Raw genomic sequence first — 19,152 nt, 5'->3', positions numbered from 1 at the left:
CTTTAGTCTAAAAGATGACCAGAATATTGGGAAAGGACAGTGTGCAGATTGCAAAATATGTTAATAACATTTGGAGGTGAATAATAATTTCCATCAAATAAAGTATGTGAAATTTCAAGTTCCCAAGATTAAAATGCAAACTACATGGTGTAAAATTTAAATAAATTTAAATATGTTAAAAATCATACCTCTTTTCACATAGAATAATACATAAAGTAAGTTTCCTTGATGCCAGATTCTATTAAGTCAAACAGAAAAACACTAAAAATTAGAAAATGGGTTATTTTACCTAATGTTCTAGGTTTTCAATAAAGAAAAAAGTTAATGTTTCAAACTAAAGAAATATTCTAAAATAGAAAATTAATGGAGGGCAGTGATCATTGTAGGCCAGTACTAGTAAAGTTTGGTAAATGTGAATTAGTTAATGCTGTAATGAAATGAAGTTATATCCAGTTAAATGATGATAGGCAAAAGAACCAATTAATGGATTAGTGTCAAACTTCAGGCAAGACTTTGGAGGTGTGTCACAGAAGTCTGCCTGGAATTAACCTTGTTAATTATATTTATTAATGAGATGAAAGTATTAGCAAGTATGGATAATTGTGTATTAAATTAAGAGGACTGTTGAATGTTGAGGGAAATTAAAGGATTCAGAAATAACTTAGAAGATTGAAATAGCAAGGCCAAGTTTTTTCAAGGTCAAATTCAGTGGGGGTGCCTGGGTGGCTCAGTTGGTTAAGCATCCAACTTCAGCTCAGGTCATGATCTCACAGTTTGTGAACTCGAGCCCTACTCTGGGCTCCACACTCTCTCTTCCTCTTTCTCTGCATTTCATGGGATTCTCTGTCTCTCTCCTCTCTCTCTTCCCCTTGCTCACTCACTCACTCTTTCTAAAAAAAAAAAAAAAAAAGATGAAATTCAACAGAAAAATATGGAAAATTGAGTGTATATCTCCCCTCCCCCAAATTAATAGATCCTCATTAAAGGATTTAAACAACTCATTCCAATTAGAGGACATTGAAAGAGTCATGTATTGCTATGTTTTATCTCTATGTCCCCAGGTCAGGAGTGGATAATTGGTGCCCCTGTGCCATCCTTGGACATGATAGTAGATCTTACTTGAACACTCTGGTTTTTTTTCAAAGTGAACACTTTAAGCCCCATGGTACACTCAGCTAAGAGCATGGAATGGGCACCAGAGGCAAGAGGCTGGGATAGGCAATGCTCACCTCATGGCAGATTGCCCACCCACTCCTAAGATAGAACAACTAGCATTATAACTGCAACAACTTAATTTACACAATTGGAGATGGAATTACTTCAGTTGCTGGCATAAGACTATTAAAGAGACAGAGTATGATGTACCTTAATGGTGTATGTGTAAAAGACTAAAAAGTTTTAGATAACTGTAAACTTAGTTGTGTAATGGGATTTACAGAAAAGTTTAGTATCTCAAGGCTTTGACATTGACAATAGATCTCTCCCCTAATTCTAGATGTGCATATTAAATTTCCTATTCATATTTCATTATCTAGTAAATACCTCATACTTAACATGCTGACAATCCAGTTTCTGATTCCCCTACACAGACCTCCAAAACTTCTCCTTCTACATATAGTCTTCCACATCTTAATAAATGGTAACTTCATCATTCTAGTTGTTCAGACCAAAAAACTGTTGCCCTATACTTTTCTCACATCCATACCTTAAAAAAATGTCCAGCATTCTACCATTTCTCACGACCTCTACCACTAAATCCTACTTTGATTGTCTCCTCATGTCTCAGTCATTGCCATAATCTTCCAAGTAGTCTCTCTTATAATCTTTCTCTCCTGTAGTATATTTTCATACACCAGCCAGAGTAAATCTTTTAGAAAGTAAGTCAAATCATTGGTCCTCTACTCAAAAGCCTCCAGAGGCTTCCCATCTTACATAGAGTAAAAGGCAAAACCCTTATCATGGCTCTACCTGGTCTGCCAACTCTCTTCTCATCTCTTCATCTCTCTTCCCTCCAACTACACTGGCCTCCTTGCTCGTCTTCAAACACACCAAGGACATTCCCACCTCAGGATTTTTTTTTTTTTTTTTTTTTGGCCTGGAATGTTTTTCCCCCAGATATCCGTGTGCTTCACTTCCTCACTTCATTTAGGATTCTACTTAAATAGCACCTCAGAGAAACCTTTCCTTAGCACCCTGCATCAAGTAGTATCTCCCTGAATGGAATAAAATTGAAGAGTCCAGAAATAAACCTTCATATTTATGTTCAATTGAATTTTGACAAAAGTACCAAGAAAATTCAATGGGGAAAGAATAGTCTTTTCAACAAATGATGCTGGGACAAGTGGATATCTACATGCAAATGAATGCATTTGGACCCCAATTTTCATATCAGATATAAAAACTAATTCAAAATGGATCAAAGACTGAAATGTAAGAGCTAAAAACTACAAAACTCTTAAAAGGAAACACAGGTGTAAATCTTCATTACCTTGGATTAGGATTCTCAGAGATCATACGAGCACAAGCTTGAACTCAAAAGCACAAGCAACAAAAGAAAATAGAGATTATCATTGACATTGAAAACTTTTGTCCTTCAAAAGACACCATGAAGAAAGTGAGAAGCCCACAAAGTGGATGAAAATTTTGGCCAATTTTCTGTCCAATAAGGGAGTTGTGTCTAGAATATACAAAGAGTTCTTACAACTCAACAATAAAAAGACAACTTTTAAAAGGGCAAGGATCTGAAAAGGCTTTTCCAAAGAAGATCTACAAATGGGCAAAAACCACATGGAAAGATGCTCGACATCATTAGCCATCAGAGAAATGAAAAATCAAAACCACAAGTAGATGTTATTTCACACCCACGAGGATAGCTATTGTGAAAAAGACAAATATAACAAGTGTTGATAAAGATATGGAGAAAATGGAACCCTCATACACTTTGGTTGGGAATGTAAAATAGTGTAGTTGTTTTGGAAAACTGTAGCAGTTCCTCAAAGGACTAAACAGGGTTACCATACAACCCAGCAGTTCCAGTTCTAGTTGTATATACAAAAGAAAGGAAAGGTATGTCCACACAATAACTTGTACATGAGTATTCATAGCAGCATTATTTGTAATAGTCAAAAAATGAAAACGCAAATGTCCTTCAGTGAATGGATGGATAAACCATATAGTATATTTATACAGTGATATATTACTTGGCAATTAAGAGGAATCAAGTACTGATACAGGCTGCAACATGGATGAACCCTGAAAACATGCTAAGCGAAAGAAGCCAGTCACAAAGGACCACATATTGTATGATTCCATTAAATAAACTGTCCAAAATAGGCAAATCCAAAGAGATAGAAAGTAGCTTAGTCGTTGCCAGAGGCCAAGGGGAAGGAGAAATGGGGTGTGATTACTTTTTTTATGGAGTGATGAAAATGTTCTAAAATTGACTATAATAATGGTTGTGCAACTCTGAACATACTGAAAGCCATTCTACACTTTAAGTGGGTAAATTGTATGGTATTTTGAGAATATAGCTCAATAAAGCTGCTGAAATAACAAGTACTACTTCCCACTGTTCCTCTGTATTTCTTTTCGTAGTTTCCTCCATAGCACTTAACCATCATATAACATACTCTGTTTTAATTATCTTACAAATACGATTTCCCCCTACTAGAATATAAATTCCAAGAGGGTATGGTCTTTATTTTCTTATTGGACCTCCAGTGCCTAGAACAGTGCATGTCACATAGTAGGTACTCAGTAAATAGTGCTGGCTGACAGAGTGAATGGGATTTAAAGCTTCTGATTCTTTTTCATACCTTCTTATCCATGTAGTAGAAAAACAATAAACTATAAAACTTGCTGACTTAGCACTGCCTCTTACAACAGGGGCACATAGATAAGCTTTTTTATGGCTGTTCCGACCAGGTACATTTGAATCATTGTAGTACATAGGAAAAGAAATTACGTAGACTTTATCCTGTTCTCTTAACTATTCATTCAATAGCTACCTAATGAGTAAGACACTTAAGTTCAGTATTATGGGGGTTTGTTGTAAAAAAGTGTTACATCATCTTTGCCCTGAAGTTTGATGCATTAAAGTGCAAGACATGGCGTTAGAAATTTAGCTAAGTATTCTATACATTTGTTATTGAGAGCCTGGTATTGACATACTGCCAACTCATTTCTTGAGTCTCACCCTAAAGTAAACCCAAGTTATGATAGTACTTATAAACTGGCTTACAATGATAATACTTTACATTTGCATTGTGCTTCATAAATTCATAAATATTTTCATATGTAGATTATCTTCTTATCCTCACAAAAATGCCTGTGAGAGTTGCAGCATTCTTATTTTACATCTGATGAAATTGAGGACCAAGGAGTTTGAGGTTTACTCAAGATCATACATCAATTAAATGGTAAACTCAGGATGTGATTTCATATCTAATGACTTCTCAGTGCTCTGTTTTCTCTGACATCTAGCTTCTACTGCTCATACTGGTTAATTTGAAAGGCACACATATATCTATTATTTTATCTCAGGAACTAAATAGTATATTCTGTCCATTTTTCTGATGAAGAAACTGGGGCTTAGAAAGGTTGTAACTTGTCCATGGTCATTTATTTAATAAGTGGTAGGGCCAGCTAGTACTTAAACTTGGCACTCTTTATATATATATACCACTGTCAACTTAATTCTCTCCTTCCAGGTTATATGAATTTTGTAATTTGTCTCTTTTTTTAACCTTAGTTGCTGCAAAGAAGCTAAGAGCCAAGTTTTCTCTCTACCTACCTCAATTCTACTACTCATTACTACTGGCAAATCTATTTTCTTCTTCTTTTTTTTTTTTAATTTTTTTTAACGTTTATTTATTTTTGAGACAGAGAGACAGAGTGTGAGCGGGGGAGGGGCAGGGAGAGAGGGAGACACAGAATCGGAAGCAGGCTCCAGGCTCTGAGCCATCAGCCCAGAGCCCGACGCGGGGCTCGAACTCACGGACCACGAGATTGTGACCTGAGCTGAAGTCGGACGCCTAACTGACTGAGCTACCCAGGCGCCCCTCTATTTTCTTCCTGTAGCCAAATTTTTCCCTTTTGGGTGCTAGTTTAATGAAAAATTTATTTGCTGTTTTTGTCAGCTGCCAATAATCCTTTTTTGGAAAGAGATGAGGTATGATTTAATTGAAAAATATATGTAGGCCTTTCCAGAAAAGAGTAAAGACTATTTCCCTACTCATTCTGTTATTATTATCTTCTTAGTTACAGTTAGTTTACTTTTTTGGATAGCAGCTCCTCTGAGGTGGAATTTATTTAGGTTGATGATAGCTTGATTTCTAGATTGGCTCACAAATTATGGAATATGCCAATCTGATGAGAGTTAGACTCCAATTCCAGTCCCTTTATGCATCATGGAGGGTAGCAATTTTATCTAAAGGAATCTTTTCTCTGATCTTGTTATGTATTCTGGCCTAGATGGCACAGTATCATCATAGCTTATTTGTCTATCAGCTACTACTTGATTCCAGATTAGAATTTAGAAATCAGAGATGTGATATAAACAGAGTTTTAAACAAAATAATCCAATGACCATATGCAGCAGAGACCCAATATAGGGAGGGTACTGAAAACTGCTAAACTTGGTATAGGTCAGAAAGGAAGGTATCAACCTAGTGCTGAATATAATGATGCCAAAGAAAAATCAATGTTATGAAATTATAATTGTCATAACTTGCTGAACAGTTGGATATAGATTATATGGGAAAGTCCACTTTCAGGGTTTCAAATCTGTAGAACAGAAGGAGTAATGGGTTCCATAATGAAAATAGGGAATGCTAAAGAAACAAACTGGTTTATTGAGAAAATAAGGAATTTTATATCACACATATGAATTTAAGGTGATACTTGGATAATTAAGTGAATGGTCAACAGGTACGAATAAAGTATGAGTCAACACATATAAGTGATGTTGAAAGCTTGGTAGAGTAGATAAGAGATCCATGGTGAAAGTGATGTTAGTACTTTTTGGGTACTTGTCAGGCACTGTTCTAAGTACTGCATATGTGTTAACTCTCATAACTCTTCTTACAGCTAGCTAGATAATCCCAGAAGGGGAAATTGAGGCACAGAGAGAATAAATGATTTCTCTAAGGTCACACAGTTAGTCAAGCAGCATACCAGTATTCAAACCTAGGCAGTCTGATTCCAGAGTTGGTGTTTGTTTGTTTATTTTGAGAAAGAGCAGAGGAGGGGCAGAAAAAGAGGAGGAGAGAGAGAGAGAGAGAGAGAGAGAGAGAGAGAGAGAGAGAGAGAATCCCATGTAGGCTCTGTGCTGTCAGCATGGAGCCCAAGGTGGGGCTTGATCCCACGAACCATGAGATCATGACCTGCGCTGAAATCGAGAGCCAGACACTTGACCAATTGAGCCACCCAGGCACACGCAGAGTTGGGTTGTTTTTTTTTTTAACACCTATACTATACTATACTATCTCGAGATCATAACCAGTAAAATATATAGAGAAAAACAGAGGTCCAGGTATTAAATTTTGTAACACCCACCAAAAGAACAACAACAACAAAATCACTAAAAATGACAGAAGAGTAAGATAAAGTAAAAACTAGGATAACATTCCCAGTAGATCAAGTGCTACCAATGCTTTAAAGAAGTTACTTTCATAAATCATAGAATTTGAGGACTGTAAGTGACCTGTTTGTTCATATACAAAATACACCCTGTAGCCCAGAAAGTTACATAATTTGCCTAAGGTCATAGAACTAAATCCTGCTTTCCTGACCCTCTTACAATTTTCTTTTTAATTAACTGTTATCACAATAATATTCTAATTATATTTGTGTGTATAAAATATGTGCAAACATTTAAAAGCACACAAATGGGGCACCTGGGTGCTCAGTCAGTTAAGCAACTGACTTCGGCTCAGGTCACGATCCCATGGTTGGTGAGTGTGAGCCCCGTGTCGAGCTCCATGCAGACAGCTCAGAGCCTGGAGCCTGCTTCAGATTCTATGTCTCCCTCTCTCTCTCTCTGCCTCTCTCTCTCTCTCTCCAAAATAAAATAGGTATTAAAAAATTGTATTTAGAAAAGCACACAAATATGTGTGCATGCATTTTTCTAGCTGGTTTAGCATGTGGAGAGACTGATGCCTAGCTTGTTGTAGAAAGAATGGTTTACCAAACTTACTGTGTGCCCTTTGCTTCCTATGTTTCTCTGCTCTTCTCACTAGAGTTTGTGACAGAATTCTTATAAAAATCATGCTGTTGAAAGTTTATAATGTCAGTGGCCTCTAATTCCTATTTTCATCTATCAATTATTTTCATCTATCAATAAAAAATATATGACTAAATAATATTGTGTGGAGGGCCTTTGATAGGTGTATGAGAGACTCTTCCTGCCCAGAGTTCTTCCGTAGATTGGTTACATTCATAAAAAGATAGATAGATAGATAGATAGATAGATAGACAGATAGATATCTGAGTACTAGACACGTTAAAAGTCCTAATGTCAGATTAACAATGAAACAATACAATCTAAAAGCTGGAGTATTTAAAATGTGGGACTTATGCTCAGCATTGAAGGAAAAGCGATACTAAGACAAATAAAGGGAGAGGACATTCCAGAAATAGGAAATAAAGATGTACAAGTGTTAAGGAAGAAATACTAAATATGGAAGGAATAAGAAATTCTGATATTCTGCTTCCTCACTTTAGGTAGCTCTGAACCTAATTTTACATTGTTATGGAAACATTTATAGTTAGAATCAACATCTTTACTTCTACTTTAAAAAACTTTTTTAATGGTTATTTTCGAGAGAGAGAGACAGAGCAGAGTAGGGGCATAAAAAGAGGGAGACACAGAAGCCAAAGCAGCCTCCAGGCTCTGTGCTGACCGCTCAGAGGTAGGGCTTGACCCCATGAACCATGAGGTCATGATCAATGCTGAAGTCAGATGCTTAAACGACTAAGCCACCCAGGCAGCCCTATTTACCTCTACTTTTTAAAAGCTAATGTAATGAAAATGAAAACATGACAGTCCAAAACCTTTGAGATGCAGCAAAAACAGTGATAAGAGGGAGGTATGTAGAAATACAGGTCTACATCAAGAAGCAAGAAAAGTCTCAAATACACAACCTAACCTACACCTAAAGGAACTAGAAAAGGAACTGCAAATAAAGCCTAAAGCCAGCAGGAGGAGGTAAATAATAAACATTAGAGCAGAAATAAATGATATAGAAACAAAAACCCAGAACAGATCAATGAAACTAGGAGCTGGCTAACTTCCTAGCCAGACTTATCAAAAAGAAAAAAGAAAGGACCCAAATAGATAAAATCATGAATGAAAGAGGAGAGATCACCACCAACACCACAGAAATACAATTATGAAAGAATATTATGAAAAATTATATGCCAATAAATTGGGCAATTTGGAAGAAATGGATAAATTCCTAGAAATATATAAACTACCAAAACTTCAACAGGAAGAAATTTGAGCAGACCTATAACCAGCAAAGAAATTGAGTCAGTAAGCAAAAATCTTCTAATAAAAGTCCAAGACCAGATGGCTTCCCAGGGGAATTCTACCAAACATTTAAGAAGAGTTAATACCTATTCTTCTCAAACAAGAAAGAAAGAAAGAAAGAAAGAGAAAGAAAGAAAGAAAGAAAGAAAGAAAGAAAAGGAATACTTCCATTCTATAAGGCCAGCATTACTTTGATTCCAAAACCAGACAAAATCAAAGACCCCACCAAAAAGGAGAATTACAGGCCAATATCCCTGATGAACATAATGCAAAAGTTCTCAAGATTCTAGCGAGTTGAATCCAACAGTATATTAAAAGAATTATTCACTGTGATCAAGTGAGATTTATTCTTGGGCTGCAAGGGTGGTTCAGTATTCATAAAGCAGTCAATGTGATACACCACATTTATAGAAGAAAAGAAAAACCATTTGATCTTCTCAATAGATGCAGAAAAGCATTTGATAAAGTATAGCATCCATTCTTGATGAAAACCCTCAACAAATTAGGGATAGAAGGATCATACCTCAACATCATAAAGGCCAAATATGAAAGACCCACAGCTAATATCCTCAATGGGGAAAACGAGAGCTTTTCCTATACGGTCAGGAACAAGATGGGATATCCACTCTCACCATTGTTATTTAACATAGTACTAGAAGTCTTAGCCTAAGCAATCAGACAACAAAAAGAAATAAAAGGCATCCAAATTGGCAGAAGTCAAACTTTCACTATTTGCAAACAACATGATACTCTATATAGAAAACCTGAAAGACTCCACCAAAAAAAATTGTTAGAGCTGATACACAAATTCAGCAAAATTGCAGGATACAAAAATCAATGTACAGAAATCTGTTGCATTTCTATACGCTAATAATGAAGCAGCAGAAAGAGAAATCAAGGAGTCAATCCCATTTACAATTGCACCAAAAACCATAAGATACCTAGGAATAAACCTAACCATAGAGGTAAAATATCTGTACTTTGAAAACTATACAACACTGATGAAAGAAATTGAAGATAACACAACGAAATGGAAAAACATTCCATGCTCATGGATTGGAAGAACAAATATTGTTAAAATGTCTATACTACCCAAAGCAGTCTACACATTTAATGCAATTCCTATCAAAATACTGCCAACAGGAGCACCTGGGTGGCTCAATTGGTTAAGTGTTCAACTTAAGCTCGGGTCATGATTTTGCAGTTCATGAGTTTGAGCCCCACATTACACTCTCTGCTGTTAGCATAGAGCCTGCTTCAGATCCTGTGTCCTGCTCTCTCTGCCTCTCCCTGGCTCATTTTATCTCTCTCCCCCTGTCTCTCCCTCTCTCTCTCTCTCTCTCAAAAAAAAAAAAAATACTATGAGTATGTTTCACAGAGCTAGAACAAACAATCCTAAAATTTGTATGGAACCACAAAAGACCATGAATAGCCAAAGCAATCTTGAAAAGCAAAACTGGAAGCATCACGATTCCCAACTTCAAGTTATGTTACAAAGCTTTAGTCATTAAGACAATATGGTACTGGCACAAAAATAGATATAGATCAGTGGAACAGAATAGAAAACTCAGAAATGGACCCACAACTATATAGTCAACTGATCTTAGACAAAGTAGAAAAGAATATCCATTGAAAAAAGTCTCTTCAACAAATGGTGTTGGAAAAACTGGATGGTGACATGCAGAAGAATGAAACTGGACCGCTTTCTTTCACCATACATAAAAATACGAAATGGATGTGAGACAGGAAACTATCAAAATCCTAGAAGAGAACACAGGCAGCGACCTCTGACATCAGTTGTAGCCACTTCTTACTAGACATGTCTCTGGAGGCTAGGGAAACAAAAGCAAAAATGAACTGTTTGGACTTCATAAGATAAAGATCTTCTACAAAGCAAAGGAAACAATCATCAAAACTAAAAGGCAACCTATGGAATGGGAGAAGATATTTGCAAATGACATAGCAGATTAAGGGGTGGCATCCAAAATCTATACTTATCAAACCCAATACCCCAAAAACAAATAATCCAGTTAAGAAATGGGCAGAAGACATGAATAGACATTTTTCCAAAGAAGACATCCAGATGGCTAATAGACACATGAAAATATGTTCAACATCACTCATAAGGGAAATAAAGTGTGCATGTGCGCACACACACACACAATGAGATGCCACCTCACACCTGTCAGAATGGCTAAAATCAACAACACAGGAAACAACAGATGTTGGCGAGGATGCAGAGAAAAAGGAACCCTATTACACTGTTTGTAGGAATGCAAATTGGGGCAGCCACTCTGGAAAACAGTATGGAGGTGCTTAAAAAAGCTAGAAATAGAACTACCCTAAGATCTAGCAGTTGCACTACGAGGTATTTACCCAGAGGATACAAAAATATTGATTTGAAGGGGCACATGCACCCCAGTGTTAATAGCAACATTATCAACAATAGACAAATTATGGAAAGAGCCCAAATCAGTCAATCAAGTGATGAATGGATAAAGATACACAGTGGAATATTACTCAGCTATTAAAAAGAATGAAATCTTACCATTTGCAATGATATGGATGGAGCTACAGTGTATTATGCTAAGTGAAATAAGTCAGTCAGGAAAAGACAAATACCATATTATTTCACTTATATGTGGAATATAAGAAACAAAACAAATGTAACATAGGGGATGGGAAAAAAAAAAAAGAGAGGAAGGCAAACCATAATCTTAAGTATAGAGAACAAATTGAGGTTGATGTAGGGGAAGTATGTAGGGGATGGGCTAAATGGGTGATGGATATTAAGGAGGGCACTTGTGATGAGCACTGGGTGTTATATGTAAGTGATGAATCACTAAATTCTACTCCTGATACCAATATTACACTATATGTTAGCCAACTAGAATTTAAATAAAAACTTGAGTGGGGGGAACCTGGGTGGCTCAGTCACTTAAGCTTCTGACTTTGGCTCAGGTCATGATCTCATGGTTCATGGGTTCGAGCCCCACATTGGGCTCTGTGCTGATGATGCAGAGCCTCCTTGGGATTCTCTCTCTTTCCCTCTCTCTCTGCCCCTCCCCTTCTCTCACTCTCTCTTTCTTTCAAAATAAACTTAAAAATTTTTTGAACTTGGTAAAAATTTTTAAAAATAAAAGATATGTAACTGTTACATGTTTGTTGAAAACTTCTTTGAAGGATTTAAGTAGATTATAAAATAATTCACTAAAGAAATTAGCCTAGCTAGCATTCTTTAGCAATTATTTTGGAGGAGGCCACCGGTACTCTGTTTAAGCAGACTGGTTTTAATCAGGGGGTTTTAAGGTTTTCTTTTCATTTCTAAGTTTATTTATTTTGAGAGAGAGAGAGAGAGAAAGTGGGGCAGAGGCAGAGAGAGAGGGAAAAAATTCCAAGTGCAAAATTATCAGTGCAGAGCCTGACGTGGAGCTCAGTCTCACAAACTACAAGATCATGACCCAAGCCAAGGTCAAGAGTTGGACACTTAACCAACTGACCCACTAAAACAAAACCTAAGGTTTTCATTTTTAACAGCAGAAGCCTTTCTTTCTTTCCAAGCAAAATTTTCAAGAGTCCCCACAATTCCCTTCATATGTTGGGAAAGTACCTATATATGACTATCATTTGCCAGCTCCTTACTATGTGATAAGGATTTTACACATATCTAACCCGCCGAAAAGTCCTGTGAGGCAGATAGTATCCTCATGTTAAATATATAGAAACTGAGCCTCAGAAAGTTTAAGTAACTTGCTCAGTATCCTACAGCTAGCAATTGGCAGAGTCAGGATAAGGAAATAGGTCTATCCAGACTCCAAAGGCAGGATTTTATTTAACCTTAGAGAACAGTGCCCAACATGTAGTGAAGAATCATAAGCGTTTTATAATTAATTGTTCATCTAATCCTTGCAACAATCCTCTAACGTAGACAATATTATTCTCTCCATATTATGGATAAGGAAACTGAGGAACAGAGAGGTTATGTAAATTACCTGTGTTATTTACCATTTCCCTTGCCACAATTGCAAACATGTTAAGATTAGCCTAACGTATAGTTAGAAACCTCAACAATGTTATTTTTGACCCAGTATATTCCAGTTAAAAATTATGTGTCATTTTGGACTAACTGTATTATCTATCCCAAACTTAGAATACTCAGAATTGAAAAACCTAGAAGGTTGCTTCAGTCTTATTTCATATTTGAAATAAGTACTTTGTCAGTTATTGTCTTTAGGATCTAAGCAGTGAATCACTTTATAGGTAGTGCTGTCTTATCTGGAGATGCCTTTTTTTTTTTTTTTTTTCCTTAACATCAGTAACTTAGATTTTTAGATCTAGTTATAGAGCTAGCTGTGAGTTTTAATTTTTGTATTTAATTTTACCAAATTTTCAAATCTTATTAAAATTCTAAAAGGAAGCTTTCCACCGTAGGTTATGGCTATTGCCCCAACCCATTATATATGGCAGCGGGAACGCTCTGTGCATCACAGTGGAGCTGTTAGAAACTACAACAGAGATGAAGTTCAACTGCCCCGAGGACCTAGTGCCACCCCAGTAGATTGTTCACTCTGTGGTAAAAAAGGAAGATATGTTACACTGGGATTGTCTTCATCATCTTCATCCAGTGATACAGTAGAGGTGATGGAGAAACATTCTCAGGAATCACACAAGTCAATGGACATAGTAGTCAATCCTTCTCAAGCTTATAGCTATTCTCAAGGTATGATTTAGTAATATGTCAGAATTAGATTTATGCAAGTTATTAACAAACCTCATTTATTGACCTGTAGTCAGTTCTTACAGGCAGGGGTACATAGTAATTTATATATCACATTATGAGTGAATTAGTATTGAAAGTTTTCTCCTTTTCAGTTACTATTTGTCTTGTGTCAGTATCTGTTTTTGTGGTAGTGTACCTAAGCTAAAAGATTTTTAATGTGACTTATGTTACACTGAAACCTAACACACCATGGGTCTCAAGTATTTTAAAGTATTAAGTATTTGAAGAGCCTGAAGCATTTTCTATGAAATGTTTTGTTCAAAAGAAGTTTCAAGAAGAAAATAAATTTACTTGAAATCTCACCAGCTTTATCAGTGATTAACTACTGGTTTTCTTTTATATACTTTTTAAAATTGAGATATAATTGACACAAAATATTGTATTAACTTTAGGTGTACAATATAATGATTTGATATATTGCAAAATGATTACCACAATAGGTTAACATTCATCACCACATACAGTTTTGTGTGTGTGTGTGTGTGATGGGAACTTTTAAGATATACTCTCTTAGCAACTTTCAAATACACAACACATATTGTGAACTATAGTCACCCTGTTGTTCATTGCATTCCAGGATTTATTTATAACTGGAAGTTTGTATCTTTTGACCACCTTCACCAATTTTGCCCACCCTGCATCCCTGCTTCTGGCAAACACCAATCTGTTCTCTGTATCTAGTTCATTTTTTGGTTTAGTTTTGTTTTTAGATTCCACATGTGAGATCACATGTTATTTTCTTTTTCTGAAGTATTTCACTTAGCATAATGCCCTCAAAGTCATCCAGTTGTCACAGATGGTAGGATTTCCTTACTTTTTATGGCTGAATGATATTCCATTGCATGTATGGGCATGTGAGTGTGTGTATCATTGTGATTTTTTTTTACATACAGCATAAATGCTTTATTAATAATCACAAATCTCATTGTGGTTTTGATTTGCATTTCCCTGACAATTGGTGATGCTGAACACCTTCTTACGTACCTGTTGGCTATTTGTATGACTTCTTTGGAAAAATGTCTATTCATTTCCTCTGGCCATTTTATTTGGATACTTTTCTTTTGAGTTGTAAGAGTTCTTTATATTTTTTTGGATATGAACCCTTTATCAGAACAGAATGGTTTGCAGATATTTTGCAGATATTTTCTCCCATTCCATAAGGTTGCCTTTTCATTTTCTTGGCTTTCTTTGCTGCACAGAAACTTTTTAATTTGATGTAATCCCACTGTTTATTTTTGCTTTGTTACCTTTGCTTTTGGTGTCAAATCCAAAAACCATTGGCAAGATGAGTATCCTTCCATTTTGGTCTAGTTTTATGGTTTCAGGTCTTACATTCAAGTCTTTAACCTATTTTGAGTTGATTTTTGTGCATGGCATAAGATAGTGGTCTTCATTTCTTTTGCATGTGACTGTCCAGTTTCTCCACCATTTATTGGAGAGACTGTTTCCACTTCTTGGCACGTCTTGTCATAAATTAATTGACCATATATGTGTGGGTTTATTTCTGGGCTCTCTATGCCACTCCATTTCTCTATTTGTCAGTTTTATGTGAAAATCATAGTTTTGATTACTGTAGTGTAATATTATACACTTTCCTACTATTTAAAAAAAATTAGAAACATACTATATCTAGGCCTGCTTTTTTTCACTTACCATAAAGCATTTCCCCATGTCATTAGTCTTTGAAAACCTGATTTTTAATCATGACATGGTATAAGTATCATAATTTATTTGCACATTTCATTTTTGTTGGTATTTAAATGGTTTTGCACAATGATATATTAGTTAGAAAATAATCATATGAACTGGAAATACTTTTAGTCGACCACACCATAATTTTCATTCAAATTATGTTTATAAAGGTAGAGTATTTCTGACATTTGAAACCGAGCCAGAATAATATTCTACCAGCAGTGATCCTTTTTACTTCTTATAAAGCCTTTTTTCTAGATTTTCATCCAAAATAGGACTGACAGATTTCTTATAGTTCTGCCTAAATTCTATAATGAACCTCCATTATTTCAGAATATCACGTATTTATTTTTGCTATATCCTTATGAGATTAATAGTGGCTACTGAAGTTTTAGTAAAAGAGAAACTAAACTCTTAACACTCTTCAGGGTAGGGATCACACCTCAATCATTGTTTCATTCCATGGCCATAGTAAATCACTAAACAAATTTGACAGTATAGTCTCTTCCCTTGCAACACCTCCAAGCATAATTTTCATTTGTTCACTTGTATCTTAAGGTAAGTTGGATCTACCATAGGCTAAAGTATAAAAAAAAATTGCCTTTTAACATCTTTCCCTTCTATACCAGCAACTTTTACCTACACTTTTTGGTTCTTATAATAGGTAAGATTTACTAGATGTTTAAAATGTTCCAGGCAATATGTTAAACATTGTACATTGATAATTGCAATGTTCACAGCCAACCCTATGATAAATACTATTATCTCTACTTTGCAGATAAGGAAACTGAGACTTAGAGAGGTTAAATCATTTGCCCAAAGTGGAGCAACATTTGAACCCAGGTCTGACTCTAGACTACAGCCTGAATTTGTAACTATTATGCTCTGCTGCCCCCTTTGATGAAATCTTACCTTTGGTGATGAAAATAAGCTTCCACAGAAGTCTTTTAGCAAACTAAGGACTAAGGAAGTGGTGAAAGCGTTAAGAACCAGCCCTAATGAAAGGTTGTATGGAGTGAATTGGGAGAGAATTCCAACCACAATTTGAACAAATATTTATAGAAAGCAGAACACAAGCAGTTATGGTTTACTCAAGCTAATCCCTGTAGATATCAAAGAGTAGTAACACTCTCTGGGGTGCCTGGGTGGCTCAGGTGGTTGGGCGTCCAACTTCAGCTCAGGTCATGATCTCGCAGTTTGTGGGTCCATGCCACATGTTAGGCTCTGTGCTGATAGCTGAGAGCCCGGAGCCTACTTCGGATTCTGTGTCTCCCTCTCTCTGCCTCTCCCCTGCTCGCAGTCTGTCTCTCTCAAAAATAAATAAACATTAAACAAAAAAAAAAAAAGAGTAGAAACCACAGTGCACCCAGGGAGGAAGGGGCTCTGCCAGCTGGCTTGCTTTGAAGCAAAGGCACAACTTTGACAGATGGTGGGTGAAAGTGGAGCACTTGACTTAAGGGAGTTGTAAATGGAACTGTGCTTTCATTCTGTCCCTGGAGGAAAGTCCTGAAGCCCTGGTTTAGGATATATACAGATCCTATACAGGAAAGAACAAGTATTTACTCATTACTGTTTTATTCAGAATATTAAAGTTAAATGTAAAAGCTTTTGTTTCAGGATGGCATTTTCAATGTAAATTTTCGATGTAAAGAAAAATTATTAATCATACACTTGACCAGGAAACATATACATTCATTTTCCCTCAATAGGCTTAACTGGGAGTGAGCTCAGTAGGGGTGTGGGGGCATTCAAGGGTAACACAATGTTATCAGGAGCAGTGGACAGTGTCTTACTGCCTCAGCAGCTGATTTTTAGTGATGAAAAAACAAACTCAGAAAAGTCACAATTGTAAGGTAAAACAACAAAACCAGTAAGATGGGACCCAATTCTATCTGAATATGGCCTATTTTAATACTAAATGACACTGTTTACCTTAGGCATTTTTAAGCCTTGTGACACCTAAGTTAATCCCTCTGAAACATGAATATGCAGAGGATTCCTCAGATTTTAGAGTGAAGCCAGAGGAAAAAAGCAATATATCAAACCTTATTCCTGGATCACAGAGACACGCATGGGACAGTACAACTGTTATATAATCTAAAATCAAGTAATTTTTCCTCAAAAAACAAATCCTTATTTAGTTGAGTCACTACAACTGTTCTAGTCATACTGGTTTAAAATCCTAATACCTAATAAAGGCATAATCAGTGTTTGTAAATTAATGATGTAATAGGGCAATGCTAATTATATTTAAGAGTACAAAAGACTCTAGGGTGAGAGACTTTTTAGAGGCTGTTGAAGGCTTTTTAGAGGAAGTAGTGAACTGAACACCAACTAAGTCCTGTTTTGCCCAGCAAAGTAAGGGGAAGGGCTTCTGAATAGCAGATAAAAGTTTGAAAGCATATACTCTCACTGTCTCTATAGCCAATGAATAGCTTATCTAGTTATTCCTTCACAATATTTTTTAAATCTACCCTTTTTCCTTACCTCATGGTTATATACTACAACCAATCACCTCATAATGTATACCAAGTGGTACTGTGAAATTGCTGATTCAATTGTTTTTTCCTTCCTTCAAATACTCATAGACACTACTAACAGACTAACTTAAAACAGAAAAATCTCCTTTTACATGACCAGAGAACCCTCAGGAGTTCCCTACTGCCTCTGAAGTAGAGTTCAAACTCCCAAGTCCCCCACAGTCCAAGAGCTGTATGCCTAAATTTCCCCCCAGAACAACCAAGTCAACAGATAAAAACAATACATGATCAAATGTAGGTTTACAGCCATCAGCACATTTTTATTGACCATTAGTGGGTGGAAAAGGTGGGATCTCTGGAAGGTACTAGGAAGACAACGGAATCAGTCACAAATCTGTAGGAGTTTACAGTATGAGAGATGACAGCCAGACATGAATTTAAGAAAGGTTAACTTTAAAAGAACACATCTGTAGGCGGTGCGTGTGGCTGGGTCAGTCAGTGGAACATGCGACTCTTGATCTCGGAGTTGTGAGTTCAAGCCCCACAATGGGTAAAGAGCTTACTTTAAAGATAAAAAAAATAAAAAAGAACACATCTGTCCCATAAGCAAGATTGTTAACATGCTTAGTGTTCAATGGAGACATGGAGAAAGGGCTTAAGCTGGACTTTAACCATATAAATAAATGCTAATTTGCTTATGTAGTTTGGTTTTCAATTCATCTTAATATTTATTAGAATGGACACCGTTAAAGACATCTTGTTCAATTCAACGTCAATAGTTGAATTGAGTGCAGTGTACTGAACAGAAACTAATTATTCTACGTGAAATAGGAGTAGAGGCACAACTTTTCTTTGCTTTTAAGCCAGCCCCTTCTCCAAGTAGTACAATTAGAACTTGCATTTAAAACAATACATGAAGAATTTCACTACTGGTTAAACACAGGACAGAAGAAAAAGGCATGTTCCATGATAGAACTTAAAATTGTACTTCAGGGGTGCCTGGGTGGTTCAGTCAGTTAAGTGACTTTGGCTCAGGTCATGATCTCGCAGTTTGTGAGTTCGAGCCCCACGTTGGGCTCTGTGCTGCCAGCTCAGAGCCTGGGACTTGCTTCAGATTCTATGTCTCCCTCTCTCTCTCTGCCCCTCCCCTGCTCACACTGTGTCTCTCTCTGTCTCTCAATAATAAATAAACTTCCAAAAAAAAAAATATACTTCAGAGCTTCTATGTATCTGAAGTGTTATGAAAACTATAAAGCCATTATTACTCTATGAGTGTTTAGATAGTTACCATAAAGAAATATGACATCAGAAGACTAATCTATTTATATGATTCAGTCTGTTCCCCAAATACAATGAGCGTGATTTTTTTCCAAAACACAGATCTAAGCATGTTAACCCTCACTTCACTAAATCCTTCAATGAGACCCTATTTTTCTTAGGATAGACAAGCTTAAGAGGTCTAGAAGATCCTGCATGACCTGACCCCTACTTATTTTTCGGGTCTCTTTCACTCAACCCCAGCATCACTGGCCTTTTTTGTTCTCATTTTCCCTGCTATAGTTAACCTATGCTTACCATTCAGGTCTCAGCTCACTTGTCACTTGCATAGGTAATTACTTGGCCAGAGCAAAACCTCTATTGTAGTACTGTGTACTTCTTTGGAGCATATA

The 19,152-nt window shown here is 36.3% G+C and overlaps 1 protein-coding gene across 5 annotated transcripts in view; it reads left to right on the top strand.

Annotated features, from left to right (window-relative positions):
- Positions 1 to 19,152, top strand: part of SPDYA (speedy/RINGO cell cycle regulator family member A) — a 36,484-nt gene that overhangs the window by 16,426 nt on the left and 906 nt on the right. For 4 of the 5 annotated variants that reach the window (XM_042933358.1, XM_042933356.1, XM_042933360.1 and 1 more), the window contains one exon: positions 12,962 to 13,250. In XM_042933358.1, coding sequence (XP_042789292.1) covers positions 12,962 to 13,250 — 289 coding nt within the window. Of the gene's footprint in view, positions 1 to 12,961; positions 13,251 to 15,780; positions 15,846 to 19,152 lie in introns of all 5 variants that reach the window. The other variant, XM_042933357.1, reaches the window with a different exon arrangement.

The sequence above is a fragment of the Panthera leo genome, chromosome A3 (genome assembly GCF_018350215.1).
Source record: "Panthera leo isolate Ple1 chromosome A3, P.leo_Ple1_pat1.1, whole genome shotgun sequence".
NCBI classification, from domain to species: Eukaryota; Metazoa; Chordata; class Mammalia; order Carnivora; family Felidae; genus Panthera; species Panthera leo.
This window is presented reverse-complemented; position numbering and strand designations above follow the sequence as displayed.